Raw genomic sequence first — 26,310 nt, forward strand, 5'->3', positions numbered from 1 at the left:
TTGTTCAGTCACAAGTCAAAATTCACAGCATATCTTTGGTAAATACATATACTGAGGGTGGTACAGTTAAGTTTAAGACCAGAGTTTTTAGTAAAAACATATGAGATGATCAAAACAAATCAAATGTCTGATCACATCTGGTTTTGGATCATGCAAGAGACACCAAAACCTGTTTTTTACTGGCAGTTAGTGTCCTGCTCCACCAACCCAGCATCCTCCAGTTACAATATATTTAAAAAACCTGCCTCTAGTTAACCCTAAGAATATCTCAAATGTATCACATTACTGTGACACAAACCCAGGCCCACAGCTTGGACTAAATCAAGGGTCCCTTCTCAAAGACCCCTCTCTCTGCTGGGAACAGAGCTCTTTTGTGCCTGCGTGTTTTCATTTGCAGTGCCCTCTTATGGTAAGACTCCAGTACTGCAGAGTGGTGCTGGGTTGGTATTTCTCCAGCACAATGATGGTCTTTGTGACAAACTTGTTGGGCAAACCGGTGTTGATACTCACATCAATGCCGTCTGACCCGGGGATGCCAGAAGGGCCTGGTGGGCCGACCGGGCCCTGAGGTCCAGGTGGACCCCTCTGAAAGAAACAGAAAGAAATATTTTGACAATGTCAGGTAATGTCAAACAACTACATTACTCCTTTGGACATTTTAAAAATACTGTGCAGATATCAAAACATATTATATGCCACAGACACACTTTCACTCCTTATAGAGATGTTATAATGAAGTCAATCTTTCTATATTATTTTACATGCACAACTGAAGAAACATGCATATCATGAATCCCCTTATTAAATCCAAGAAGCTTGCGTCAAAGTAACTAAATGCTATTAACACATTCAGAAAATATTAAATAAACTGTATGTGCTGTATAGATATCTCTGTCCCAATCATTTAGTTAATAGTTTATAAATTATAGATATCATTAATTAACTGTGAAATGATTGAGGCTAAACTTAAATCAAATTAGTAAATTCTGGGCAGGTTACTACACTGTGTGGCATTTTGAACAAAAAATCCACTGAGAGTACACTGACTTCAACATGCACAAATGCATCAAAGGAAATCAAAATGAATGGGACAATATGAAATGAAATTGGCACAGGAGAGGGATAAAAACGAAGGATTGAGGAGGAATGTGGGAGGAGGGGTCATGAGAGTGGCAGTGTTTACCACTCTCCCCCCACCTGACCCCCCTCTCTCCACCTCACTGTCTCCTCTGCCTGTCTTGAATTTCTTCTCAGTAGATCAGTCAGTCCATCAGGTGATACTGAAAAAGTCCTTTCATAATCCAACTTTGAATTCTTCGAGTGTTCAAAAAATGTGTGAAATGAAAAAAGAAAAAAAATCAGAATAATCCTTAAGGGTGAAAATTGACATCCAGTAGATAACATGTAGGTGTCTGTTTGAATAGGGGCTTTCACACTCAGTGGGAAAACTTTGTGTGTCTCTTTGTATGTGGGTCAGTGACTACAGACTCATCTCTGTCACGTTTGCCCATGAAAAAACAAGAAAAACTTCAATGTTTTCATCATTTCTTGATAAATAAAAGTCTTATTGGCAAAAAAGTAGCCCAGGTAATGAAAAAATCCTTGCCTTCAATAGCAACTCCTCACTTAAAACTTCAGAAGAGAAAAGAGTCCATACGCGAAAAGGTCGACGATCCACAGAAGATAATCCGGTTTCATTTTGTCTCCACTGCAGAAAACCTGTTCCAAGCTCATCTTTCTTTTACATGCAAGCCAGGTGGTCACCTCACATCACAGATATATGTGCTGCCAACCAACCGTTTCATTTTCCAACTTTTTGATCACATCAACCAGCACCAAGAGAGCACACAGCCCATAACATCACCTCACTGACACCCAGTGCTCGCTTGCAATTTCCAAGGGCCCCTATTCCCACTGAACCCCAGAATAAAGGAGTTGTGCCTGAACCGAGCAGGTCTCAACTTCCCCTGTCCACTTACCACTTGGGCCAGAGCCAGGCACAAGGTCTGCAGAATTACCCAGGTCTTCAGCAAGGCAGAGAGAGCAGCCATGGTCCCTCTCCCCTGTCTGTCTCTCCTCAGTTCACCAAATCCTCTCTTCTTGCTCCTCTTTCCGCTCCCTTACTCCTCTCCAGGCCGGCAAAGTGAGGAACTGGTGGGGCAAAGCTGTCTGAGAGGAGGGGGGATGGGGGCTATGTGCACAGCCCCGAAAAAAATCCACTCAGGAGGAGAGAGCTGAGTGTGGAGAGGGATGGATGGATGGAGGGATGAAGGGGAGTTTGAGGTGGGGAGGGAGCAGGACAGAGAGAGAGGTGTAATCCTGCCCCCACAGCCGGCCCCTGAAAGCACAAGAAAAATACCCTATGCACCCATCAACACAAACACACACACACTCACACATATACCTATACACACAGTTTCTCAAAACACCTCTGATTTTCTGGATTGGGGGAAGAGTAAACTTCCCAAATGTGCACAGTTTCTGCCAATGTGATTGGATGCTTTATGAATAATTGGCATATTTTCTACAAGGTAAAGCCAATTGGGCTAAGCAGCGATTAAGCTCCTCCCAAAGCTGTGGGAGTGGACCAGCGAATGAAACCTGAGTGTGTGAAGCACCTCATCACAGGCCTTGAACAACTTTCTGCCTCTGCTTCTGTCTCTCTCTTTAAAGCGCCACAGTGTTTTTTCTCGCCCCCCGAGGCTACCATTTGCATGGTGGTGTAAATATCTCCAAACATTTCCCATGAGAGTGTTCTGCTGCATAGATGAGAGAAGCCGGTGAGCTCCTTGGATGGTACTGTATGTAAACCAGAGGGATTTGATCAGGGTGAAAAGAGGACAGTGTCAACTTTGTCAAGAAAAACTGAACTGCACCTCCTTGGTTAATTGGCTTCAAGAGATAGATGGCAAATGATAGCATTCCCCAATGTATACTTTGGAGGTCCATTCAAACTTAATTAGTACACTTGCTGACATCTAGTGGTGATTTCACCAAGAGCAGGTTAGTTCCCACAGTAATTGAGAGTGGCCTTTTTGAGCTTGGATAAACAAAACTCATGGGAATGTGAAAAATGAACTTATAGTGACCCCTATTGTACAGAAATTTACATTACACCAAATAGAGCAATTATGCTTATGTCCACTAGATGGCAGCAAATACACATGAACAGATGCCAGTCTGCACAGCTGCTTGGTTGCTATGGAGGACTCCCCGCCGCAACAACTGGGGATCAGACATTTGTTCTCCTCAGGGATGATGAAGACTGTCCTGGGGAAACTGAGAGATGCATTTATTTGTAAATTGAGATATATTGCTCACAACAGGGAATTGCAACAGACCTCTCTAAACAACAAATTAGGAAACCAGCATAGCGATGGCTTCTGTACTGTATTTGTTTTGCACATTTTCACACATTTATTGCATTTATCACACTCTGAGTTGTTATAGCCTTTTTCATTCTTTTCCCAAAGGAATGAAATATTAACTATTACCTTGAGAAAACTTTTTTTTTTTCATATTTTGATACATAAAACATGAGAGAGGTAATAGTCATTACAATAAATAGAATTATTAAAATTAAATATGCAGAAAGAGGGTGTAATCCTGAGCTGTTTTGTGCATCTATTTTTGCACTGATTTTACAACAACAGTTTTCTTTCTGTTTGCATGCACAGGGACTTAAAACTCCTTTGTCACAATGAGGGTAAAGAAATACAAATGTGTTTGATAAATATTTTGAAAAGCATTATAAAAATGTTATAATTATAATTTTTGATAGTGAAAAAGTACAATAGGTAACATGGAATGAATAGAGATAGAGAAGAATAGAGATGAGAAAATGACATAATGACATAATTTAAAATATAAAGAAATTCAATAGCACAGTCAGTAACAGTAAAAAAAAATCTGTGAATTCATGCTTCTTTGTTTAAACACTTTATCTCGTCTCTGAGGCCATATTTTTTGTAACATTGCATTGTGTTACATTATAAGGTATTCCTGTTTATCTCTCCATCATATGTTCATAATAAACCTCCATGAAATCAGACTGAACATGTATGATGAGACTAGTACTGTGGATAATAGGATTCAGAGTGCACCGAATCTGCATCTTGCAGGGACCAGCAGACATTGTTAATGTTTCTTCTAATTCATTATGCTCTTGTGAACTGTGAAGTGTTTGCCTTAATGCTACTTCCCCCAACAAGTATGTTTCAAAACTGGCAATGTCAGCAAAGTTCTGCAAATCCAAATGACAAAATAGTATTTTCTTGTAATCCTTATGAGTCATTTCCTTTAAGCAGTTGAAAATTGCAACATCTTGGAGTAGCTTAGTACAGATTGTATTAACCCTTTGATGCAGTAATAAGTAACTGAGTAAAGAAATATGAAAAGTGATTAAAAGAAAAAGAGTTGATACATGTGTTGTTAAACTTTGCTTCTTTTTGCAAGTGCATGTTATCATAACAGTCTTTAAATTTAGTATTGCACTGCCATGAAGTGACTTTTGAAGGACAGATTTAAAAAAAATGAATGGTCAAAATTGAAAAGAGGGGACTAGATATCTCATATCTCACATTTCCCATTATGTAACTCCTCAGCATCTTTCTTTAGATCTTCCCTGCCTTCTTCAATGCCCACATCTTTCAAACCCTACACCTCCAGTTTGTAATGCAGGCTCTCTGTTTAAAATTCTCAAGCCCAAGCCAAGATAACGTTAACTTCATGAGTAAAATAAGTGGAGTGCCCCTTTAAATGTGCCCTGTGGAGTTTAAAAAAAAAAAAAAAAAAAAAAAAAAAAGTTATGTTTACATTCAGTCGTTCTCACCAAAATTTCTAATTTTGTTTATCCTAAATGATATTTGCAAAGCTGAAGCTTTTGTGTACTGTTTACAGTCATGTTTACTTACTTGCACTCTTCTTTTGTTGGTGCATTTCTATGTTTCACTGACAATATCAACAACAAACTATCTGATCAGTGGAATAGCGGCGGGAATGTGTAGCGCACCACTCATGTGCTTGCACGCTTGCATGTGCGTACTTGTGTGCAACAAAACCTGGACCTAAAAATAAATACATCCTTCACAGTTTTAAAAGCAGTCAAAAGCTACACAGGGTACCTTTAAGTAAAATGTGAGCATTATCATAAATGTAAGATTTCTTGATAACATTAATCATATGTAAACCTCCCTATTATTCTGTATTTTTTAATGCCCTTCATGTGAATATACCATATATAATATATGTTTATATTATACTGTACAGTTGTGTAGTGTTGGCAGTATGTAGTTTTATTTGCTGCTCTGATTCTTGGTTAGAAACTGTGTATTTATGGCACTGTACAATTATAGCATAAACAAATGGAAGAAACAGAAAAACAGTATTGCTTTATAATATAAAAAGCAATAACATTGGTTAATCAGTTCTGACCTTCAGTCAACATAAACAAACAAATAGTCTTTCAGGAAACTGTCTGCTACACATGCACTGAGCCTGGCTAACCAGTGCTGCTTTGTTGTTATGTGAAAATCTGCCATACTGAGCCAATTCCATTTGATTTAGTATTTTTTTACATTACATTCTCAGGGACAAAACTGCATAAAACACTATAAGAGCACATGCGCATCAAATTTCAGAAAACTGAGAGATCAAATGCATGAAAATGACTCTATCCAAAAACCTGCTGCACTGATCTTCTCACGGGTGAAAACTGAGAAGAATCATCATCCAGTTGTTGTCTTTCTCATTGCAAATGATTCCCCAGCCTCCTCAAACTTCGAAAACAGACAAGGAAAACATTGGCCTCTCCCTATTCTCTCAGTCCCTCAGAATCTTTTTCTCCCTGCTCATGTTTAAATTCTTAAGGGAATATGACTAAACTGATTTTTTTTCTAAATGAAAGCAATCACATCTTGTTTCACGACTGGATAGCATACTTATCATAGCTTACTGAGAGATGCATGAAGCAAAATGCCACCCAAATTCAAGCAATAAGGGACCATCACACATCATCACCTCAAATACCCACTCAGTTATGATCTGGCCTCCATACAAATGCATAAAACAGAAGAGATTTCACAGCGCACACATACAGACAGACACGCATGTTCATGCATTTACGTAGCGCTTAATTGAAATATTATGAGTGACCAGGGAGGTTTTGGTTCTGTGCTGGTATTCCGCTCTCTGCTCCTACTTTTCCTGAGAAAGATCTGTTTCACACAGACAGGCCATGTCTGATGTCTGCTCTCTAATAAGACGCCAGAGAGAAAGGGAGAATGGAAATCATCATTTAAGTCTGACGCCAGGAAGACAGGACGATGCATACACACATACAAACACGCACACCCACCATCATGATGACAGACAAGGTAAATATTATTCTTGAGTGCAGGTGTGAGGAGTAGTGGTGAAGTGATAACAGAGGTCATTAACAACCCTGCGGGGTTTGGGGCACGACCCTGAAGCCCGTACTGTGTTGAGCCTTCCATTGAAAAGGCATAGTTTACTGTCAGAGCAGAGGGAGGAGAGGTACTCACTGACAGGTTGATGATATACAGGCTGAGGATATTAGTCTGTCTGGCATGAAACATATTCATTAGGGCGTTTCATGGTTATTCTCTTGGTGTGAAAATCCTTACAGTCAGATGAAGGTTAAAGCTTCTTTGACACATAAAATCACTGAGGAATTCAGCAGATGAAGAAATGTGATTTGGTTGTCGATCATGAAACTAACAGCTCTGTACATTTGAGGGTGTGAGCATATGTGATGTAAAGGCAGGGATAAATGTTCACACATGATCGTGCCTTCAGGATTTTGCTGGCTTTCACTTTGTTAAGCAACTTTGATCCTTAAAGACTCGAGTAAAAGACTTCATCTATTTATGCACTTTTCACTGCAATACCACTTTCAGGGAACCACACTTGAAGCGCATTTACAATAAAGGGCCCTGTCAGAGAAGTCCAGATCCAGCCTCTCACTGAGCCTGCTACCTGAGCTGAACCTGATGTAGTGGCGAGACCCAGCTGTATAGTGAGAACTGGCCCAGAGTCACAGCCTGACAAAGCGATGACTGCTGCAGAGATTAAAAAACACACCGCTTAGCAGCCGCTGACCCCAGTCTGAGCTAGGTGAGGTGTTTCTAAGCAACAAAGAACGGCACACATTCCATCTCGGACCAAAGCCCAGAGCTGCGCTTCCACCACCACCACAGATAAGGCAGGAGGGGGATCAAAGGCAGTCTCACACAACAGATTGTTACTATTGCTTTAATGTGTTTGTATTGGCTTACACATAGGAATATTTCATGTTGTGACATTATTAGGGCAGCAGTGGCCTAAAGGTTAGAGAAGCAAACTTGTGACTAGAGGATTGCCGGTTCAATTCCCCAGATAAATGTGGGATGGGAAAGTGAAGAAGCTCCTCCCTTATTACCACCGCTGAGTAGCCCATGAGCAAGGCCCTTAACCCCAAACCCTTCCAGTGGAGCTGCTCAGTGGCCAGCAGATCCGGCTGTGGTTGTACTGGGCAGGTTCCAGGTATGAATGTGCAACTGTGTGAATGTAATCAGGGTGTTTCTGCAAAAGAGATCATTGCTTTCAGAGAAACACAAATAAATAAAGGTTAAAAAAAAATATGGTAGCTAGATGTTATATTTATATCCTCCAAAAGTTTTCTCAGCCTCCCCTGAATTTGATTTAAGTTTTCGGTCGATGAAACGCTGGTTTCAGCGAACATAATTGGTGGAATATATTGGCCTGTGGAGGTGGTCTGGCATGAAACTGTGGTCTGAGCTCTAAGTGTGAGATTTCCAAACTTCAAACATCATAAATAACAAACAGTAAATCCTAGTTATCACGACAGATGTGTTTCAGATGTAAAACGGATACAGGCAGATTGCGTCATGTTTTTGGGCCTTTTATGGATTATGCTGCCACATGTTACACACTTTGAGCTAGTGCACTGTGGCACTCAAAGGAAGAGTTTGACATTTTGGGAAATATACTTATTTACTGCTGAGAGTTAGATGAGAAGATTGATGCCATTCTTGTGTCTGTACTCTTAATAGAGCCAGCAGGTGGTAAGCTTAACTTAGGGCAAAGAATGGAAGCAGGGAGAAACAGCAAGCCTGGCTCTGTCCAAAGGTTACAAAATCCACCTACCAACACCTCCAAAACTAACTAATTAATGCTTTTACGGGGGTGCTATTATGTGTATTTTTAATCTTCAGTCAAAGCCAGACTAGCTGATTTTCCTTGCTTCCTGTCTTTATCCTAAATCTAGCAAAATCCCTACTGGCTTTCACTTCATATTTAGCTTGCAAATATGAAAGTGGTGACAAATCTTCTCATCTTACTCTCGGCAAGAAACTAAATAAGCCTATTTCCCAAACTATTCCTTCATAATAATGTATTTTTGTATTTGTACGCTTCCGTCAAAAGAATTATTGTCATCCCACCTATTTTATGTCAGATAAAATTGGAGGAATGTCATTAAATGTATTGGTCTTTTTTTTCTTTTAAAAAAGTTTCCTATCATTGCATGTCTAAAATCTACAAAAACACAGTAATGCCTCCTATTTCTTTATGGTTCAGGATTTAAGTTGTGAAACAAAGTATCAGTCATTTTCTGTGCCTTGTAAATATGTACAATCGTTTTCTTGTGGAGAAGTGAAACTCAGTAAAAATGAGGTAACCTTAACTCCCCTCTGCCCTGCTCAAGCATAACTGAGCACTAACACCCTGCTGTTAGCCGTCTATACCATTTCCTGCAGCCCAGCCAAAAACAAGTCCGGGGATACTGGCTGGGGCTGTTTTGAACCTACAGTAACCTCCTCCTGAAAAATAAAATAAGTGAAAAATATTGTGTTCGTCTGACAGCTGTGCAGCACAGAAATTGTCATTGCACTGATGGAATGCAAAATAAATCAAAAATAAATCCACAATGGAGTGCTGGCCAATATTGTCTGAAAAAACTCTGCACCCAGATGAGTCAAGGCAACTGAATAGTCATATACAGCCCAGCTCTGTGCCCCATGGATGATCCAAAAGAATGACTCAAAGGGATGCACCAAGATTCAGCTGTGTCTGCTCAATTTCAAATATGTGTATATGAGACAGAAGCTGGTGTGTCTTTCTTACAAGTTAATATGACATGTTTTATCTTTATTTTCAGTGACAGTTCTTTATTTAAAGTATGTCATAAATGAATGACTGAATGTAATAATGTGGTGAAGTGGTACCGTGACATAAGAAGAGGCAGGACAATTTCATGCAGGTTTGCTGTAATCAAGTTCATTTCCTGCATTTAAGCTTTGAGGAGGTCCTCATATAGTAAACTGTCATTTTCACATGTGCACATTACACAATTTTTCTCTCTCTTTCTCATACACACGCATAGCACAAAGTCCTTTATGCAGACACAGACATTAGAAAGACCATAAATGCATAGATTACTTCCACATACTAAATCGTCATCACAGAAATCATCACAGAAATATAAGAAAAAATATGTCCCATATCCCTACTCTGTTAACTTTAACTTTGCATTTGACATGTCAGACTATCTTATATTTTAAGAGGTTACTGGATTAAAAAAAGTATAGTTTATGCACTCATTGCAGCATAAGGAGAGACTTAATTAAAAGAGCAGCTTAAAAAGGAGTTAAATGAACTTGACATATTGTGTACAGCAGAAAAAGTTGAAGAGATATATGTGGAGTCTTTGGCGGTTAGACTCCATAATAATTTTACCATTATATGGGAGTATTCACACCATGAACTATACAGAAATATCCCCCAATGGAGTGTAGACACTGATGGTGGTGATGAAGGAGTGAAGCACAATGGCTGAAAATCTGGTAGGATGACTTCTGATGAGCTCAGCTGAAGGTCCCATGGACAGCTGGTTTTTATAAAACTGGAAGTGAATGGGGTGGAGATGAGTCGCATCAAGAAAATGTAAATAAATAGAGTAAGCATAAAGATAGTCTTCCTCATTGAACTTTTGCTTCATTAAGTGCTGTGTGACAGAGTTGTAGTGTCAGTCCAGCAACTTTCTGAGCTTTTCAACAGCAACTCATACCCCGCTACTGTGTCACTGACTTCAGCTTTATCTGCTAGTTTCTCTAACATCACAAGGACTTATGCAACTCCAAAATCAGATACTGACTAAAGGCCTGGTCACAGCAGTGTTTCACATTGCAAAATTGATTTCATGGTGAAAGCAGTTCATTCCAGTAGAATCACAACAGTCACTTGATTCACTCACGGGGGTGTAGTAAATCTGCTTGTGAATGTTTTGTATCAACTTAAAATTTGTTGAACTTTGATACGCAAATTAGGACTGTTGACCAACAGCAAGCCGTCTTGACAGTGCTGACTAAGGGAGTCCCAGATGGAGGAAGTTATTATAACTATTAACTGTGTTGCACCATACAGTTTTATTTAATCTCTTCTGTTGGAGTTGTTGGACTATAATTTGCTCTACAAAAGAAGGATAGTTTTCAGACGGTTATGAGACACGAGTCTAATTCATCTCTCGAATAAACCGCACTTGTTTTCCATTTAGCAACTTTTAGCTAACAACCGAACTGACAGTTAGCTGGAGCTTTTTTCCCCTTCCTCAATAACTCTTTATTGAATAATCTACAATCCTGAGAACAAAATGCCAAGGGTTGTAAACAGCCCAGAGAAAACAAACAATCTTGCAGAGCCATTGTGACTCACTAGAGCTAGCATCTTCCCTACTAGCTAGCATCTTAGCAGTTAAATCGCCACCTACAGCACGTCACCAAGCTTCTAGAGCCACATCTTTCACAACGATGCACAGATGAATTTTGCTGTACAACTTTTTGGTGTGACCAGGGCATAAAGCTATAATAGCTAAGGAAATCCAAAATGTAAGTTGTATGTGTTGGACAGGAATGGTTTAGACAGATACATTCCCTGTCAAAAAATGCATATTTGCATATTATGTCAGAGAAAGAGAAGAAATAGAACGAACTACAGGACCCAGCATGTCTGTTGTAGTCCCTATCTGGTCCTGTTCACAAAGAATAAGAAATGGACTACTGTATATTAACATAGATGTGTGCGTGTGTGTGTGTGGTACTACTGATGAAATAATTGCTAAAACAGATGTCTATGTACTGCACACACACAGGAAATGCATTTGAACTGAGATGGAAACTCTTGTGAAACTAAACCCTCTATTTTTATTAGTGGTTAATATCTGTCTCATTTAACATGCCTTGAGGATCATTCACAAGTAAAATAGACTATAAAAGTTAAGAGTCAATCTTTACCTTAGAGTTATGAAATCTAAAGTTGTTATATTGCAAAATTAAATGATAATTGCTGTATGACATCTGAATGGCATGTGCAAATGGATTGTTCACAATGCCACATTTAAACTGTTTAAGAGGACTGTAATTGCCTTCTGTGACATTCCAACATCAGCTCTGAATTGGATTAAGCAAAGAATAAAACAGTGCATGATTCATTTTTACAAGCAGTATGCACAAGCTTTTATCCAAATTCTAGCATTTATCCTTGTTTTTTATATACGCAACGTACTTAAGAACAAATTAGTCCAAGATGGTCCAGGTAATCGCTCAATTGTACCAGTGGACATTTTCTACACAGCAGAAATGTGTCCAGCTGGCAGCCTAAGCCTGCAGTGACAGATAAAATGAAATGCTGCATATGAAGAGGTAAATAAAAGGACACAAAGAACACTTAGTCATAGAGATGCTGGTATGCCAGGCTAGATTTTTTAGCCTGCTTACAGTTTCTATGCTAAGCTAAGCTAAGTCTCCTGGCTCGACTTTAGCTTCATACTTAGGTAACTGTCAAATATGAGAGTGGTATCAATCTTCTCATTTAAGTCTCAGCAATATTATTCCTTTAAGAACAGCATGTTACAGAATCTGAATAGGTCATAAAATACTGCACAGTAATATTATGTTAAAGTAGAAAATTACAGCTTGTACTTTTAAATGGCCCTGATGGATGCCAGACTACCCACAGGAACCCTAAAATGGGCTGAACACAAGTTGATAAGAAAACAGACTCTTCTTATCTAATCCTGTGAATATGTGTTGCATTTGGCTATATCTGGATCATATGACATTGAAAAAGTCAGATTTTTTTTCTTGTGAAGTTTATATTGGGTTCTGTTTTTGCTATCTGCTAGAAACCAGTAAGAAAAGATCAAATTAACTGCCTACATCACTGTAGACATGTAAGTAAAGCCGGCCAATGGCCTATTCCATTAAGCCAGAATAAGGACAGAAGGTCCTGGTTTAGTCATCTGGATCCACAACTACTCTGGTGTGTTCGGTCCAACTTATAAATCAAAAATGATTACTTTGTAGCATGTGATATAAAGCAATACTGACAAATAGGGCACAGTTGGAAACCATCACACTCAGATATAAAATTGCGTATTAAACTTTAGAGCACCTACCCCCACACTTGTTAAACACACATAAATTCACCTTCATACTTTCAATGAGTTGCAACAGATCCGTAATTGTCTGACATTTAATTTCTAAGTAGCAGCATTGAAACAAGCTAATAACCAACATTCCCCAAACAATACAAACATATACAGGTGGATGTGGCTCAGGAGGTAGAGCTCAGCCGACCTAATCAGAAGATCAGTGGTTTGATCACTGGCTCCTCCAGTCTGCGTGTCGAAGTGTCCTTGAGCAAGATACTGAAGCCCAAATTGTGCTATCAGTGTGTGTGTGTGTGAATGGGTGAGTGAGCATTAGAAACATTGTAAAGCACTTTGGATAAAAAGCGCTCCTGATGAACAGGTTGGCACCTTGCACGGTAGCCTCTGCCATCAACGTGTGAATGTGTGTGTGAATGGGTGAATGTTGGCATGTGTTGTAAAGTGCTTTGAGTGGTCTGTAGACTAGAGAAGCGCTCTATAAATGCAGTCCAGTTAAACAAACACACACACACACACACACACACACACACACAAGCAAATAAATGTTCAGCCTCTTGAGTAACACCAGATGCTCCATGACTGGCTTAATATCAAGCTGTTTTTAGGTTTTGATGCTGACTTCTCCTGCGGTGTACGGTAATAAGAGCAAGAACATGCTCTCAACAAATTGAGCAATGGGTTACTTCAGGCACATCACCACATCCTTTTTCTTACTTCATACAACCACATCATATTGTAAAGTAATGAGAGCCGGTGTTTAACTTTGAGAACAGGGTTGGATGTTTATCTATAGGTGCTCAGGGAGGGATATAGTAAGCCAGGATGAGCATATGGCAAGCTGCATCTTTTCTGTTTTCCATTGCTCTCCTCTCAGGTTTCTATGAAACAGACCAGCTGTAACATTACTATCATCTCCTCCTCCTCCTCCTCCTCCTCCTCCTCCTCCTCCTCCTCCTCCTCCTCCTCCTCCACCTCCACCTCATCCTTCTCTCTTCATCTGGACTCCACTGTGGAGGATTCTTATCCTGTCCCTCAGACTGATCTTGCACGATAACGCTTGTTAGTTTCACACTTTAACCCCAATTTATAGCTTTGTTTCGTCTCTCCAACCAACTTCGTCTTTCTTTGCACTCCCTGAACTCCTTCTCTCTCTGTCCCTATGTGTCTTCATTTGTGTTATCTCTGACCATTCCCCTTTTCCGTCTGCTGTCCAGCTCCATCCATCTCTTAATCTTCCACTCTTTCATTCCTTGTCATTCCTCCCTCTTCTCCCAGTAACTCACAACCTTGAGAGCTCTTACGCTGTGCATTTGTCAATGACATTTTGGACAGAGTTGCCATACCTTTTCCTCTCACACTGCAGGCTTGATTGAAACCCTCTGTGGCCAGTGATCCATATTGCTGACAACACTTTACTTTAACACCATCTGAATTGAAACTTCCTCCATATAAAGACCAGGGTGGCCTGGCATGCAGTATGGTAGAGTAGTGACTCTTTCTGGGTCAGCTGACAATAGTATATAACTTGTTCCTGCTATTGCTGATTTGAACATCACACTGTGCTGCATACAGTAGTAGATGTAAAATTAAAAGGAAGTTTTATAACAAAATAAAATTGCATTCTAAATTAAAGTGTTTTAGTTGTGAAAAGCAGCTGGTACAAAGTAAAGTTGAGGTACAGGGGCCAGCTGCCAGATTTCCTTGTGCACTTGTGCACTTGATTCCTAGGTAAATAAACAAAATAGTGTGCAATGTACTTTTCTTTAAACAAGAAAATTACAAGGTCTTCTACCAAGGCTGTTTGGAAGTAATAGTTGTTTGCAGAAGTAAAATCTGTATTGACTGCAAGAATTTCATTTGTCCCTGGCCTTACATAAGAGCAAAAATAGTTTTATAAGATGGAGGCATAGAGTTATAAAGGCTTATGCAAATCAATATTCAATCAGCGCTGATAAGCAACAACAGGTTTGGCAGAGGGGCAAGGGACAATTTCATGGCATAAGTCATTCTAAATGAGCTTGGATAATAGGACACATTTATGTGTGTGTAATCGCATGTTTCAGCCCACGAGTGTGACAACTTGCATTTGTAGGACATTTTGTCCTCACCACAGTTTTCTTCTCCCTTTTATACCACCAAGTGCAAACTGACTCAGAGCCCTGTGTTGTGTTTAAATATTGTCTGGATCCCAATTGATGTCAAGGCCACTTTTCTAGAGCTACTATTGAAGCAAGGGACCATGCAATGAGTAAATGAGAAAAAGCAAACACACACACGGCCCATTTTCTTAGTCAGAGCAGTCTTGAGTACTTATCAGTACTAGAGGGATCTCAAGCCCTTCCTCATCACCATTAATCTGTCTAAATGGCTCCTCTCTCTCCCCTGTCTATCCACTGCTGCTCCTGCTCATCTATTTTATTCACACCTTTTATCTCCCTCCAGGTCATATCAACATCTCTCTCTAACTTTCTCTCTCTCTTTAATTCCTCCATTTACAACTTAGCATGCTTTTTTCCATTTCCTTCACAGTTTTTGGCCATTTCTTTCCACTGTTCTCTCAAATCTGCTCTATCTCTCTTTCCTACTCATTCATGTGCATGTCCCCCTGTCTCCCCTCATCCTTCTCCCTCTTGATGAAACTGCTCCATGACTAAGTGAGCCCGATGTGATGGATAGCTTAATGGGAACGGATGAAGCATTAAAACCATAATTCACAGGGACATAATGTTCCGAAGATTTCAGTGAGATCTACTTGAGGATGGCCCTGTATATGTGTGTGTGAGATTGTAAGTTTATCTATGTTTAGGCACACGTCTATGAATGGGATTTATTCTATACCACATATTTATTTTTACAGGCATGGACAAACAGTGTCTTGATGCTATGTTAAAATCTTGTCTGTTTTTTGTGGTATTTCAGTTGAGCACCCTATTGAAAAATTACATTTTGGGTGTCATCATTTTCTGTTTTCACTGTGAACCAGATGCTGTCAGATATAGCAAAGCTGTAAATGCTCCATCACAGTAAGGCACAGTTTGCCATCCTCCACTTCCCACCATGTCCCATTACATTTAGATACATAATGATAAAATATATGTTTGGTTCTTTCTGCCTCGCAGCCTGTATATGTCTTATTTCATCATCTCAAAGCATGTAACATTTTAATGCAGGAATAGAGAGCCATACCAAGTAAAAGTTGGATAGCCATGAGCAGCCTCAGCCAAAGCTAAGTATTTTCGTTTTTTGCCTAGCTATATCTGTAATTGCAAAATACAGAAAAAATCCCACATAAATAAGACAGTATGTAGCACTCGGCTTCTAACACTACTATTTAGTAAGGATTTTAATAATGTTGGACCAGAATCAGAGGATACCAGATTCGGACAGGAGGCAGAAATGGCTATTTGCAACATTAAATGACCACACGAGACAAGAAGCTGCAAACTGGTACCTTGTTGTTTTTTTTTTTTTTAAATAAACAAAATAAATAAAATAAATAAAATAACTTTAAGTTCAGTTAATAGTTCGATTCCACAAAGTCAGTTTCTCAGTTTCAATTTAGCAACAAATGATTTCTTCTGTCACTTTTTCTTTTGGTTTTGAACCACTGAGTTCTTTTCAACTACTTTCCTGTTTTGACTGGGTGCACCCTTCTATAGGTAAACTAAATCCTCAATATCTGGATCCAAGGTTAATTAGGTAACAATATCAGAACCATATCCTGTTCAATATCATCACTTCACAACACTCTTCAACCTTGCAACAGTTCACCATTCACTGCTCTATCAATAACAATATCACTTTAACCAAGGCACAATAATACACCATATCAATAGTATGAATACTCAGTCCACTCATTTAAACCAGTGCCGGTTATGGCTCGGTCCTTCCACTGGCACAGGGAATGCGTTTGAAGAAGAATGAAGAAGGTAAGTGTCTTTTCCAAATCAAGTCAAAAAATGAAGAGTAAAGTCAGAGTCAGGGATTTTGGATTGTGCAAGTGGGGCTGGGGGTTGAGCATGAAAGTGGTGCTGGCCTTGTGCAGTTAAGATGTTTACTCTACCGCTGTGGCAGGAGAGAGGTAAGGTTGACAGTTCTCGGCTCTGGGCTCTCAGTTCAGGGATCTTCAATCCAGGGATCTAATGGTCTCGTCTGGTGTCTCAACAAAATATATACATATAATGTAAAAAATCAACACATTTTAAATAACCTTTACAGTAAATGAATTTCTGAGTAAAATGAACTAAATTACTATTTTTTATCTTAACCTGGTATTTTTTAATTAAAACAATATTACATAAATTACAGACCAACAGTGTGAACTTTACACTCTATATTCTTATGTCTTCTGTTATTTAAATCAGATTCATTATACCAATGAAATATAGGCCTAATACTTGACAAAACATAACTTAGTATGTTGCTTCAGTATTAACAGTCCAGCAGCTTTACCAGCCACAGAAAACATTGAGCAATTAAATACTCCACGTCACATCTTTATATTTGTTCTAGTTGAGTTGTCAAACAGTTTTAGTTTATTGAAGCTCTACAACAGTCGGCTAATTGCACTGTTCAGCACTAAATGCTAATTTTTATTAGCTCTAGGCTCATTCACTTGAGCTAGCCAGCTTAACCTAGCATCGTGTGGCGCAGCATTTAATTGTTTACTTTTACTACGACTCACCAATTCGGGAGTTCCTCTGTGTCACTCGGAAGGTTTCAGTGAGCAGTCTCTCACACACACACCTCTACGAGCTTACAACAAAGTACAGGCTGTTACTGTTCTGTTTTAACAACATTATAAGGTGTTTTTACTGTTTTATCTGAGTTATATTTTTACCGTTCAGTTGCAGGTCCTCTCAACAGTGTCACCCAGCGTCTGACTAGCATACGCTGTGTAGCTTGCCTACGGTGCTGTGGACCTGCACTCTGATTGGCTGAGGCACTTCTGCGTTGTTAACCCTTTGTGACCCGGGTTACAAGTAGCTACATCCAATCATGATGGAGAGAAAAGTAACAACAGTTAAGCTAGTCCTGCTAAAAGCTAACTGTTTAACAGGGTAGCTGTAGCTAACTGCCACCCTAGCCTTTGAAGTAGTTATGCTAGTTTTAATTGTAATATTTAAATGTAGCATAAATGTTAAATTATTATATTAATTCCAATATAATATTGATAGTAAATGCTAAGACAAAACAGCAAAACAGAGATACATTTAAGACATTTTACTTTGTAGCCTATTAGTTATGACAGCTAGCCTGAAGTTGTTTTTCTCAAGTTCACTTTTCTGTAGTTACTGCAGACACATACAGACACAAATGCATAGATAGATTCACACTTACACACTCTCTCATATACAAAACACACAAACATAAAAACAACTCTTTATTAAAGAACTTAAGTTCTTTAATAAAGGAGCTCCAATCAGTGACCATGTTACCTCCAAGACCAGATGCTAGGGGCCTAAAATGTATGTGCACATGCCCACACATACACACACGCACGCACCCACGCACACACACACACACACACACACACAGATAAACACACACACACACACACACACACACACATACACACAAAACCAAGTCTTCACCCTAAATGATAAATTAATCAATAAATCAATTTACATTAAGGGGACTTGTTTTTGTCCCCATAATGAAGGCGAGTCCCCACAACATGACTGTGTAACCAGATTTATGTCCCCACAACATGAGGAATACCTGATCACACATACACACACACACACACACACACACACACACACACACAGACATACACAAACACATACACACACAGGATACCCCATGGGGTGAAAAAGTGGAAAGTGGAAAACTGCACCCAGGTGCTGGTGTCAGGAAAAGGAAACTAACTACTGAGTGTGTAAGGGGTCAGAGGTCACATTGCATGTGTTCCACATGAAATCTAATGTAAGTACAGACATGCAAAGTCATATGCAGGGTTTGTTAGACTGTTTACATGTTTCTCTGCTTCTCTCGCAAACACCCATAGACGCTAATAGCCCTATCGTTTTACAAAGCAGTGACACATGAGCCTGAATGGCAGTTGTAATAATCCGATAAACAGTATATTGACATTGCAGCTATCCCACAGGAACTCACTTTGAATTACATTCAGTAAAAGCAAATAGATTCAAGCCTGCATACCATTAAGTATATATTTTTCATGAACTCGGAGGGTTGCAAGTTGGCCAGTGGGCACCAGGGCTGACTTCCTAATACTCAACACACAACAAAGGCAATGGGAAAACAGCTGGGGAAAAGCAGCTGCTTCCAATATGCTCTTCATCCATAAAATGCTTTGCATTACCTAATCTCACAGCACAACAAGCGAGGTGCCTCCTAATCATGCACTCGCACTCCCTCACTCACACACTGCAGTTTGAAATCACATATGAAGCACATTAAAGGTCTTTATAGTTGAATCACATGTGGAGCCACTGAAAACCTCTGTAACCAGAGGGGGAAAAAGAATGGAAACAGACATGCTGAAGGAGCAAAGGTGACATGAACTGAGACTGCACGAAGCTGATGATTTTACTGATGGCTTACAATTTAGCCTGTGTTGTGCCATGATCATTTAAAACACACTATGTCATTCATTGTCATCATCACACCCTCACTGAGCACCACAGCCCATTTTGTTAAAACTGTGCATAAGTCATCATAATTTAAGAGTCTATTGGGCAGGAAGCAGCAGTGGTAAAAACATACCACATTACAGTGTTCATCTGCCTATTTCTCTAATTAATTGAGCCCAGGCTTAGAACAGGTTCTTGTGGTGTTTTACAAGAGACAGCTTGCTATGAATAACGGTCTGCAGGCTATGAAAAAGACAGCTCTCACATAGCAGATTGTATGTGTCACAGACTGATAGGAATAGCAATTTAGATGCTGAAATTTATAAAAGGGAAAGCTGCATGAGAGAGTGAAGTCAGGACGTTTTTCATTCAAGAGAAGTGGATCAAATGGGGAATGGATGAGGAAGGTCGATGAGAGACAGCCGTGGATCTGGTCCTGCTTTGCTTAATGTTCCTGTTTTATGAGAGTTGTTAAATTGTCTATGTTGAGTGGTTGGCAGGCCCGAACACACACTGAGTGCTACATTCTCACAACTTTTTACCTGTTTACTTTATAAATTCCGCTGAATGCTGGAGTTGGACTGAGAAACTGTTTCTCAAGTGCTCATTTGTCAACTGTCTGCATCAGCCTCAATCTATTACATATAACTACATTTCTTTTTTTAATTGCAGTTGTGTTTTATGGTCAATAATAGATTTTTTTCTTGCCAGTGCAAGAATTTCCTCTTTGGAATAGCCTGATTGCTTTGATAGGTGGGTCAGGAGAGGTAAAACTATCCTGCATCAGGAAAGAGGAACACCGACCGTTCTATTTGTTTAGTCTCCATGGAAATGAATGCATATCATTGTGTACACAATTAAAAGGGGGTTCTCAGGGTGAATCACTCTCCGTGGCATTTGAGTTACAATTCAGTCTCCAGCTCTGAGTGCTGAGTTTTGTTTGTTCTGGACAGGCCCTTTGTGATTATGTCATCTTCAAGCACCTTTGCCCAAGTGATTTGACCCGTAAGGGAGTGCATGCATCATGAGTTTGATTTAGCTGCCCTGCATGTCTTTAATGAACATTGACTATAGCAGGACTTTTCTCACTTTGGGTTTGTCAGATACGGTTCATCCAAGTTCCTCTTATTTCCAGTACAAATTAGCGGAACTAAATATTGTTTTCTCTTCAGAACAGCTCCCCTGGGCTCTCTGTTGCCTGGTTACCTTGTTCTCTCAGGAACAGCAGTAAAGCTATACTAACATCATCATCATTATTGCTATCATAATTATTATTAACCAACTGCAAAGAGTTGCAGGCCGGCCTCAGCTGGGCACTTCTCACGTTTCTCTCATTTGCCATTCTGAGCAAACAGACCTTAAACAGATGGTCATTCGTGAGTGACAGCCTGTGTAGATGATAGTGGATGAGGGTGTTAAGTGTTTTGGATGGGCCTTAAAGAAAGAACTTTTTAAGGGGAATCTGGGGCAGTTCTGTTCTCTTTCTCTCTGGTCTTGCCACCCTGTCCAGCAGGAAGGTTTAGATTGCTGTGTGGAGTGATGGGTCCACACGGTGGATACTCCCCACCACTCCACAAGAAAAACAAAATCACTACGGACTGGTTCAGCTTTGTGAAAACTTTGGGCAAGTTTGGCTTCTAGAGATAAAATAAAAAAATTGACCTCACATTTTTTTCCTGTTTCTCGATCCTATTGAACACAACATGATTGCTCTCATTTTTTTTCTGTCACTTTCATAGCACTTTTCTCAGGGGACTGGGTTGGTGACAAGCGGACGAGGAAGAAACCCAGTTGCTATACCCGGACCAGAGGGAGGGGAGGCTGAATGTCACCTTCAAATCTAGCCGACGGATTGATTCAGGGCCTTCAGGGAGCAGCGGGAAATACCTTGGCCTGACAGGAGACACTAAACTAAACAACCAGCGTTCCCCTGAGAGGGTGTTAAAGTGCAGCACACTATGAATTATGGACCCCGGGCAATTTCTTTTTACATCATACTTTGTTTTATGTGGTAGAAAATGTGTTTATGTTAGAAATTTACATTTCAATAAACAACGCACTTAACCTTATGTGTGAGATGTTTCCTTCAAATTTCTGGGACAAATCTAAAAATAGTGCTGATGACTGATGTGAAAATAGTTCAAGATGGGTTTTTATTATAACACATGATTTATCATGTGAACATATTTCCATTTGTCCGGTTCGTCATATGGCTAAGTTTGGTAACAGTCATGTGTTTTTATGATATGCTGTTGCCTCTATGTTTTATACCGCTATCAATTCTTTAAGGCTTTAAGACAAAAATGTGTACTGTGTGTGTGTGTAAAATGAAAAAACAGAAAAAGAACAGAGCCTGTTTAAGTGTTTGTTCTATATATATCCCACATCTTACCTGTGTGCTGGATATATAGTACGTGAGATACCATGTGGAGTGGTTTAGAATGGGATGTAGGCCTGGTTTATGAGCAGCTATTTGTTTTATGAAAGAACTCTGGACAGCAGTCAAACTCCTCTCAGCACACAGCAACAATCACTTTTCACTTTCGTTTGTGTCCAGTCGCATAACTAAAAGCAGACTCTGTTCATTATTATATATTTGCTCTCACATTTTGATTGAACACTGGAAACAGTCTGATGATACACAGTTTATTTCTGGACACACAACAGACCTGAAGCACATTGATTGTTCAAGCCATCTCCATAAATAATCATATCGATGTAGCGCTCTCCAACGTGACTTGTTTAGATTGTCACTTGGTTTATTTCTGCTCAGTCCTGTGCTCTGCCAAACAGATCTAATCCCATCTTCCTCTTCAGTCTGACTTTATATGAAAAACTAAGTGCAATAAAATGTGAATGTGCTCTTTTTATTCTCCAGAAAAAGGCCACAAGGGGAACCATGTTCAAAGTTTTCCCTCTGGATATTACGGTGTCAGTGAGTTTGCACGAGATCATTACGCTCTGTCTGCGCCCTGTTACTCAATACACTTGCTATATCCATTTTGCATTTCACCCCATACAAGCTAAAAGCCCTGCATGTAAATGTTTTACACATAAAAACAGCAAGCATGCTTGTGTTCGCACATAAATAATCTCGGTGGGAAAACTTATTTTTTTTCAATCATCTTGTGCTGCTCATATCCAAGTTTCCAGATTTTTGCAATTCTGGGACAGCACTGAACCTAAAGTGACATCTGATTATTATCTATGGCAAGAATAGATACTGCAGGGATTTCCTGTTGCCATGAACAGTAGATGGAATTAATTTGATTCACTCAACATACAAGTCAATTTGATGTCTGATCAATGTCTACAGAGAGACACAGCGCTGAATTAAACAAAACCACATAATGGTTAGAGGCTGAAGTAAAACATTCTCTGTTTTTCTTATTTTCCATAGAGGAACATCACACACTGACAGTTCCACTTCTGAAATCAGTAGTCATCTATACCATTAAGTAAATTTCTTAATGATAATCAATCATGCTGTGTTCAGAGGCGGATGCTGCATATACAGTGCATACATGACCATTATGGATTCGAGTTCATGCATATCGCTATAGAGCCAAGTCATGTGCTGAGTGATGTGGCCACACAGTGGGTTTTAAAGCTGCTGGGTCATTAAGCGTCCACACAACAGTGGCAGTGTGGAATGCTCATCATGCTTGAGAGATAAGGGCTAAGGCTCTACAGTGCAAGAAAAAGTAGATGGAAGCTTGAGAGTTTCACCCCGTACCCTTGTCTCTGGATGTGATATCAACATGGGAAAGAGCAAAGAATGACAGAAAAAAGTGTTGAATTTGAAAGTCTAATAATGGTTTGCTCTTTGGGAGTATTGATCACAGGAAGCAAACAAACAGCCTTCATGTCGGATGTGTGACAAGGCGACTTCTTCTTTTATTATTCTTGAGTTTTATTTTGTGTGTTTGAGTCAGTGGTAGTTGATCACTGTCACAAGGGAGTATTGAAAAGAAAGTAAAAATATAGAGGAAGTGAATTTGGTGACCTGCTGTGACTATGTCCATTCAGACTATGATTAAGTGGACAATCTGTGCTTTAGTGTGCATTGAATCTTTTATAGCACAGCGGGAAGATAAGGCTGGGAGGGCATTTATGATGCATCGGAAAATAGCAATGATATGAATGAAACCATGATTGTGCAGATGGAGGAAATGGAAAGCGATGGAGAGGAGAGTTTACCTGACTATTTAAACGAGACTCTGAGTGAACATACTCATATTCCATAGAAAGAGAACAAACCGTGGATGGCAGCTGAATTAGGCCAATTTCTACTTTTAATTACTATCCAAAAAGCAAGAAAATTTGATAAATATCAGGAATTGAGTTCAACTCCTAAAATTACAAAGCTTTGTGTTGTTAAGAGAAGTCACCTCAGCCAGCTGATCTCGACACTCATCTCCTCTAACAGTCTGCACCAACCAAATAAAGCCAAATGGAAAAAACTTGCTTTTAACTTGTTATACAGTGCTATTTAGTGCTGAAGAGACAATAACAAGTTGGGGACACTGAGAAGTACTTTAAAGCAACTATAGTCGATATTTTTTATAATAACAATGTATCTAATGATGAAGTGTAATGTCAGAGGCGTCACATGTAGTGACCCTCCTCTGCAGCTCCCCTCGGCTTTACGGAGCTTTATATTGAGTTTCAGTTCATAGTTTAGCTGTCTGGCCCACAACTTTACTGTTTTGGCTCACTCTCATCGCTCTTATTGTGTCGTTTTCGGCCACAGCAGGCAGCTGTTTTCAGAGAAAAAGCTATATAGTCAGATATTTCCCTCAGGAGTTGATAGAGACCAAGAACAGAGCTAAAGGAGAGGGAGCTTCCATTCATCAGCAGGACAGAAACATGACTCCAAGTCAGTGATAGTGTTGCTCTATAACTGCTGGATGTGTGAATAAGCAACCTTGCCATATCAACTTGAAAGGTTTTGATATGTCCATGTTGTGTTCACAATTTGTTTCTGCTGCCCTAAATTGGTCAAAAAATCATTTAATGAAAGTTTAAAGTTGAACTGAAATTTGTTTTTGCCAAGAAATCAGTGTCCTTGGTGATTGTTTTCACTTGTGTACTTATTTAGTCAAAATTGCATCAATGTAAAAACACTTAAATTTAAACATCTACACAGGCATTTAACTAGCTAGGGGGGCAACGATTTTAGCCATTGCTTAGTCTCTCTGTGGTGTGATTCAAGTCACTGGGTAATGTATGGAGTGGAGGACTATCCATTGCCATGAGTTTTGCTGGTGTGGTCATTTGCCATCAATTTAAAGGACCAGTGTGTAAGATTCAGTGGCATCTAGCGGAATGGACTTGGCAGAAATGGAATACAATATTCATATGTATATTTTGTGTACAATTACCTGAAAATAAGAATTGTTGTGTTTTCTATACCTTAGAATGAGCCTTTTATATCTACATAGGAAGTGGTTCTCCTTCCACAGAGGCCCCCATGTTGCACCGCCATGTTTCTACAGTAGCCCAAAGCAGACGAACCGAACACTGGCTCTAGAGAGGGCCTTTTTGTGTTTTTCGCAAGTTTCATGGCCTCTGTAGCTTCACCTACACACTTGGATGGGAGGGGGTGAGGGGAGGGGTATTCATTTAGTTGCAATCAGCAGCCTCACAGCTAGATGCCACTAAATCCTACACACTGGTCCTTTAACTGGACCCATGAAACCTTCTGAGTGGAATACCAACTTGACGGAACAATGTGTCCTTCCAAATGCTGAATGCTGTAAAGGAACAGACTTAAATCAGTAACAGCTGGTAGCCAATGCTATATGCGCTTTTTGAATAAAAAGGGGGGGATGCTATATATCAACATTTGTAGGCTACAAAGTATGATATTCTCCATTTAGTAGTGCACCACAGCTCTCAGAGGTCAGTCAACTGCTTCTGTGGGAAATGCATATAGTTTATATTTCCTTACACAAAAAGAGAGGAGAATTCAAATTTCAGTTTGACTAAATACATCAACAAAATATCGACCGACTGACAATCTGGCTGTTGAGATTGGCCAATAGAGACAAACCTGACAAACTAGGGAAAACAGGCAGTGTCGGTTCAGCTAAGAGGTAGATACAGAGCTGCACTGCAGCCTGTGTAAAGATGGAGATTCTTTACCAAAATCCAATACCAAGACTTCAACACACTGTCAGACTAAATCAAATTTCAATATTTACTGACATTGCCATGAAGAGAAAACCAGCAGAATGACACCTCCTTCAAAATCTGCCCCCTATTTCTTTATTTTAACTCTTTTTTATGTAGCTCATCATTCACCATTACAACCAACTGTTAAACTACTGACCTAACTGACCAATTTCTTTTCACTATATATACCATGTATTATAGCAATGCAGATGTATAGTCTATACAGTATAGTGCTGTATTGTATACAGTAGTAACAATGGTAGTAATGGGCAAAACAATTGCAGAGCATGGAGGTTCATTCTTGACCTGGGGAACACATGTCTGTGATAAAATGAATTCAAGGTTCACTTGCTTGCTTTTCTTGCTTCCAGAGCTTCTGACCATACACAGCCTTTTTCTGTCATAAGCTCTGTTGGATGTGGTTGAAAGCTACGGGAAAAGCTAATAAAAGAATCTTGATTTTAGAATATTTTATCACAAATCATTTGTTGTCTTTTTTTCTTACATTCTGAATTATTGTACTTCCAATGTAAATCTTGTGTATGACAGTTTGGCAATACAGTATTATGGGTATGCCATTAAAGCAAATTTTAATATTTTTAGAGACAGAGAGAGAGAGAGAGAGAGAGGGTGAGAGAGACAGAGAGAGAGAGAGAGAGGGTGAGAGAGAGAGAGAGAAAGAGAGAGAGAGAGAGAGAGAGAGAGAGAGAGAGAGAGAATGGGAGGGAGCAAAACATTGTCAGAGAAAGTTCCTAGTTCTTGCTCTTGTGGTGAGCAGTGTGTATTTTTGTAGCTTCCTCTTCTAACCCCCGCAAACAGGAGTGCCGTAAGAGGGAGGGAGTGAAAGAGGGAAGGCTAGTTGAGTGATGTGCTAAGGAGGTGTGTGTGTGTGTGTGTGTCTGTGTGTATATGTGTGTGTGTGTGTGTGTGGAGAGGTACGCCACTCTCTCTCACTACTTTAAGAGCTTTACCACTTCAGCCAACATCCTGACGCGGGCCACTCTCCACTCCACTTCACCCCTCCTCTCCTCTCTCCTCCAGACCAACGCATGGACTCCAGCAGCTTGA

General features: G+C 39.7%; 1 protein-coding gene and 1 long non-coding RNA gene across 2 annotated transcripts in view; one reads left to right on the plus strand and one right to left on the minus strand.

Annotated features, from left to right (window-relative positions):
- col9a2 (procollagen, type IX, alpha 2) overlaps nt 1–26,283 on the minus strand; it is a 42,569-nt gene extending 16,286 nt beyond the window's left edge. Inside the window, exons 1-3 of the mRNA XM_042435650.1 lie at nt 26,214–26,283; nt 1,980–2,338; nt 511–585 (exon numbers count right to left, since the gene is read on the minus strand). Coding sequence (XP_042291584.1) covers nt 511–585; nt 1,980–2,051 — 147 coding nt within the window. The 5' untranslated portion in view covers nt 2,052–2,338; nt 26,214–26,283. The remainder of the gene's footprint in view (nt 1–510; nt 586–1,979; nt 2,339–26,213) is intronic.
- LOC121913031 lies at nt 16,784–21,134 on the plus strand. The gene is made up of 2 exons (XR_006100199.1): nt 16,784–17,479; nt 20,805–21,134. It is a non-coding gene; the product is annotated as an uncharacterized LOC121913031 (long non-coding RNA).
- Nucleotides 26,284–26,310: the final 27 nt, after the last annotated feature.

The sequence above is a fragment of the Thunnus maccoyii genome, chromosome 15, assembly GCF_910596095.1.
Source record: "Thunnus maccoyii chromosome 15, fThuMac1.1, whole genome shotgun sequence".
In the NCBI taxonomy this organism is placed as follows: domain Eukaryota; kingdom Metazoa; phylum Chordata; class Actinopteri; order Scombriformes; family Scombridae; genus Thunnus; species Thunnus maccoyii.